We start from the raw sequence: 4,842 nt of genomic DNA, 5'->3' as shown, positions 1-4,842 counted from the left end.
CAGGGATGGGGAGAAGTTGACAGACTTGCAAGAGTTAAAAAGTAGAATCAACAGAATTGGGTGGTGGGGGTAGGTGAAGAAAAGAAAGAGGTAGAAGATGAGGTGTTCTAATTCGGCAGCAGAAGTCCTTCGTGGTGCCTTCTTCTAGAGTGGGGAACCCTGAAGGAAGAACATGACCTCTCTGACCTCAGGCAGAGAGGGAAACGAGGAGCTCTGTTTTGGACATGTTGAGTTTGAGGGACCTCTGGCATACTCAGGAGGCATCTGGACATTCAGGGCTGCAGCTGGCAAACAGAAGTTGAGAAGGAACAGATGTAGAACTAGAAGAAGGGTAGATAGGAGCCACAGATGCCAAGGTATGGGATGTAGAAAAGGAATGACTAGAGACCAGGGGAAAATACTGCTGAGCCCCCTCCCCACAGGCACCCCCACAGCCACAGACACAAATGCACTGGACGGGTTTCTCTTGACAGCAGTTTTATTTGATTCAAAAGTGAAACTCAGACCCTGGCCCACTCCACTGGTCATGGGGTAATGAATGGCAGTAGACTTGTTTTGGGGATTGCTGGCCTCTTACTAGGACGAGATAAGGGGAACATACAGGTCATATATATAAATATGTGTCAGGGAAGGGAGGGAAGGGCCAGCTACTGCTGGCTGGGTAGGGCTTGGCCACAGGCCAGGGAAGGGATGACTTGCGTCATCCCCTAGACACATGCAGAGCAAGAGAGGACTAATTCAGTACTGGTGTTAGGGTCTGGGGCTTGGAGCAGGCCTAGGGCAGTGTCAGGGAGCACCAGACCAATGGGGTCAGTAGCTGTGAGTAGAAGACTTGTCCAGCTCACTGCGCTGCTCCTTCTGGGACTCAGTCACCACCTGCTGGGGGCAAGGCATGTGAACGGCACAAACCATTCAGCACCACCCTCCTCCCCTCTCCTTTGGGGCATGCCCTCTCCTCCAGCAAAACCAGCCCAGGCTCCGGACTATCCACCCACATCTCTATCTCCCTGTCTCCCTCCTGCCCCCAAAGACCACTAACCCACAATACTCTAAAACCAGCTGCAGCCAGAAATAATATGGGCGATGATGGGGCCCCAGGCTCAAGTGGTCCACCTCACCTCCCCATCCCGGGTCTCAATGGTCTTGATCAGAACCATCTTCCTGCTGTGGCTGTCCTGCGGAGGCTCCACCTCAGGCACTGGAAAGAGTGGGATGAGGGGGTGGAGGAGAGGAGGCTTGGAGTGTCCTCACTCTCATCTATGAGGGGAGGGGGTGGCGGGGCATGAGGAGCAGGCGCGAGTGTGGACCGGGCCTCAGTAGCTCATGCACAGAATCCATCCGTGAGCAGAGCCCCTGCAAGAGTCTGGTCAGGGCAGAAGTGGACAAGGGGACAGGCAGGTTGGAAGCCGGGCGTGGGAGACTCACCGCTCGTCTTCATACTTAAGGACGCGAAGGAGTGGACTGGCACCGAGATCCTGGGAGTCGGGGAGGCAGTCAGCGACGCGGCGGGCGCGGGCGGCCCTCCCCTGACACCCCTCCGCACCTGCCGCCGCCCCTCCCCCTCCCGCGGCCCTGCCCCCCACCTGCTCTCCTCGCCCTCCAGCAGCTTGCGGTAGGTGGCGATCTCGATGTCCAGGGCCATCTTGACGTTGAGGAGCTCCTGGTACTCGCGCAGGTGCCGGGCCATCTCCTCCTTGAGCTGTCGCAGCTCCTCCTCGAGCCTCGCGGCGCCCGCCTGGTACCCGCCGGCCTCCAGGGCAAACTGCTCCTCCAGCTCCCGCAGCTGTCTGAGCAGCGCCTCGTTCTGGGGGCAGGGGGGTCACTGCGGGGCAGCCTTCACCCTCCATCCCCCCCCCCCGGGGCGCGAACCCGGGACTCACGGTGCCGCGTAGCCCGTCCACCTCGCACGTCAGACTCTGAATCTGGCGTCGGGACTCGTTCATCTCCTGCTTGGCCTGACGCAGGGCCTCGTGGTTCCGGTTGGCGGCGTCGGACAGGTCCGCGTACTGGGGGGTGCGAGGCGGGGAGGCGGGGGGGCGTGAGCCGGGGACGCGCCTCCCCGCGGCCCGCGATCGCCGGGGCCGGCCGGGCTGCGCACCTTGGACTTGTACCACTCCTCGGCCTCCTGCAGGTTCTTCGCCGCGATGCTCTCGTACTGCGCGCGGATGTCCCGCAGCGCGGCGGTCAGCTCGGGCTTCACGGTGGCCTCCACCTCGACCTGCTGCACCTGCTGGCTCTCCACGCTCACCTGCAGGTCCCGCAGCTCCTGCCGCCCGGAACACCGAGTTGCTGAGATTGCCGCGCGGATCCCACGCGGGCCGCGCGGTTCACTCAGAAAAGAGGGAAAACTCTCGAGTGAGCAGAAGGGGGCGCCAGGGAGTGCAGCGCGCGTAGGACTGCGCGGCCTGCGCGGCCTGCGCCCGCGTACGCCCCAAGCCGGCGGCCAAGTTAAGGGGTGCAGCTCCGCGGCGCGCCACCAGGTGGCGCAGGGGTGGGAGTCAAACCACCTGTGGAGGGGGGTGGGTTGAGGGGCTGCGTCTACGCGGTCTACGCCGCGAGTGTCCCTGCTCTTCCCCAGGCCGAGTCCTCCGCTCCCCGCGCCAGGCTTCTCCCGCGCCCGCCTTCCGGCGCCAGCGAGACCACCTGCAGCCTTTGAAGGCTCCCCGACCCTCGAGTCCACCTACCTCCTCATGTAGCTTCTTGAGGAACTCAATCTCATCCATCAGGGACTCAATCTTGCGCTCTAATTCCAGGCGGGACAGGGTGGCGTCGTCCACGTCCTTAAGGGGGTGGCGGGGGTGGAGGGGGTTCAAGAGCAGGGAGGGGCTGCTCAGGGCCAGGAAGGGCCAGGCCCTGCCTGCCAGTCCCTGGAGGCTTCTGGTCGCCTCCTGGCGCCCGCACAGGCCTCCCCAGATGCAAAGGCGGGGTAGAAGCGGGGCGACAGCAGACTTGGGCCCGCGCTCACCTTGCGGAAGAGCACGAGGTTGTGCTCCGCATCCTCCCGCTTGCGCGTCTCCTCCTCCAGCCTGGCAGGAAGAATGGGGGCGGCTGGGCCGCAGGGTCCCCGCGCAGCCGGCAGCCCGCGCGCCCCCGGGGCTAGGGCAGAGGCCGCTAGTGTCCAGGACCCCGGGAGCTGCCTGAGGCCCTGGCCCACCTTCTCCCTAAAGGGCTGGGAGCGGAGATGGGAGCCCTGGATGCACCGGGCAGACCCATAACATCCCCCCTCCCTCCCCGGGGAGTCCGCGGGGCGCGGGGGGGCGCGCAGAGCCCGCGGGCCACCTTGCTGCCCGCACGCGCCCGGGTGGCCGCGGGCGCCCCTCCCTGGGCGGCGGGGGGGGGGGGCAGGGAAGCGAGCGGGGCGAGCAGCAGCCGCCTCGACGGCCGCCGGGCCGGCCCTGCCCCTGACCTCTGCTTGAGCGCCGCCAGGTCCTCCGCCAGCCCGTCGCGCTCCACCTGCACCCGGTCGCGCTCGCGGCCCAGCAGCTCCAGCTCCCTGCGCAGCTCCCGCAGCTCCTGCTGGCACAGCTGGTCGGCGCGCGCCGGCTCCTGGCCCCGGGCCTGGCTCAGCTCCCCGCGCAGGGCCGCGTTCTGCTGCTCCAGGAAGCGCACCTTCTCGATGAAGTTGGCGAAGCGGTCGTTGAGCTCCTGCAGCTCCTGCTTCTCGTTGCTGCGCGTGGCCAGGAACTCCTGGTTGAGGGCCTCGGCCATGGAGAAGTCGAGGCGCTCCGAGGGCAGGCGCAGGAGGGCGCCCGCGCCGGCCCGGGGCCCGCGGAAGCTGCCCAGGCGCACGGAGGAGCCGGGGGACGCCGAGCCCAGCAGGCGGCTGCTCGAGAAGCGGGAGCTGGACGCGTAGGAGAAGGCCCCGGGGGACAGCGAGGGCGGAGGCCCGAAGGTGCGGCGGTAGGAGGTGGCACTGACGCCGGCCCGGAGGCCCGACGGGTGGCTCATGGCAGCGAGGCCGGCAGTCACCGCGGGCGGAGCTGGTGGGGAGCTGGGAAGGAGCCGCAGCCCGGGGCGAGGCGGCTTTATAGGCCTGCGGGCTCGGGGGGGCCCGGGCAGCTCCTCCCACTGGCCTGACGGCGGGTCTCTGTGGGCAGGGGGACGCCCCACCCCTGCGGAGCAGCGGGAGAGCCGCACCCTGGCTCCCGGCGCTGGCGCCCGGCCTCCTCCGTTCCCCTGCTGCCGGCGGGAAGGAAGCAGGCCCCGCGACCCCCGGCCACCGGCAGGCCGGCTGGGGGTCGGCACCTTCCAGCGTCAGCGTCTAGAGCTGGAGCGTGGGGCGGGAGAGCCTGACAGGAGCTGGGGCTCCTGCCTGCAAGAGCTGTTAAAGGCCGGAGGTGCGCAAATGTAGAATCATTACACTGTCCACCTGCAATTGGTATAGAATGTGTGGTCAGTTGTATCTCAGTAAGAAAAAAAAAAAAAAAAGAATAGGGGCAAAGGAGGACAGAGGTTAAAGGGCAGGCTTCCGGCACCTGAGCGGTGAGGATGGAGAGTTGGCCTGGCCTAGGCCCCAGGGCCTGTGCCTCTACTTGTCCCCTGAAGGGCTAGGCCCAGCTTCTGCCTGCTATCGGCCACCCCTCTGTTACCACACCCGGGGAGAAATGGAGGGACAGGAGGGCAGAGGGAGCCAAGGGGGGTGAGGGAAGGCTGGTCCCTCCGTAATCCCCAGGGCCCTGTGGAGGTCTGCTGCCTGGCGCCAGCTCCTCCGCTAATGGCTAATGGACTGGCCATTCCCCCTCCCCCTCCTCTGGACACTGGGCCAGGGGCTTGCCTGCTGATGTCTCAGCCTTAAAGACACAGCTTCCAAACCCCGATCCAAGCAGGCCCCAGCAGGGTGGG

General features: G+C 65.9%; 1 protein-coding gene across 2 annotated transcripts; it reads right to left on the bottom strand.

Annotated features, from left to right (window-relative positions):
• Window positions 1-476: 476 nt before the first annotated feature.
• Window positions 477-4,365, bottom strand: PRPH (peripherin). 2 transcript variants are annotated; one of them, XM_055337112.1, is made up of 9 exons: window positions 3,407-4,365; window positions 2,966-3,026; window positions 2,685-2,780; window positions 2,099-2,266; window positions 1,881-2,006; window positions 1,584-1,804; window positions 1,426-1,475; window positions 1,119-1,198; window positions 477-879 (listed from the first exon to the last, which is right to left on the bottom strand). In XM_055337112.1, exons 1-9 carry the CDS (start codon window positions 3,946-3,948, stop codon window positions 811-813), a joined length of 1,413 nt encoding a protein of 470 aa, XP_055193087.1. In that variant the 5' UTR covers window positions 3,949-4,365; the 3' UTR covers window positions 477-810. The 2 variants fall into 2 exon arrangements, with proteins under 2 accessions (XP_055193087.1, XP_055193088.1); XM_055337113.1 differs by having other exon boundaries at window positions 477-876.
• Window positions 4,366-4,842: the final 477 nt, after the last annotated feature.

Source organism: Nyctereutes procyonoides, unplaced genomic scaffold, assembly GCF_905146905.1.
Source record: "Nyctereutes procyonoides isolate TBG_1078 unplaced genomic scaffold, NYPRO_anot_genome, whole genome shotgun sequence".
NCBI lineage: Eukaryota > Metazoa > Chordata > Mammalia > Carnivora > Canidae > Nyctereutes > Nyctereutes procyonoides.
The sequence above is the reverse complement of the archived record's forward strand: the minus strand, read 5'-3'. Positions and strand labels throughout refer to the sequence as shown.

Coding starts and splice junctions, on each gene's coding strand:
- PRPH (XM_055337112.1), bottom strand. CDS start 3,948: ATGAGCCACCCGTCGGGCCTCCGGGCCGGCGTCAGTGCCACCTCCTAC. Junction 2,007..2,098: donor AGGAGTGGTACAAGTCCAAG/GTGCGCAGCCCG, acceptor CGCACCCCCCAG/TACGCGGACCTGTCCGACGC. Junction 1,199..1,425: donor CTTAAGTATGAAGACGAGCG/GTGAGTCTCCCA, acceptor CACTCTTTCCAG/TGCCTGAGGTGGAGCCTCCG.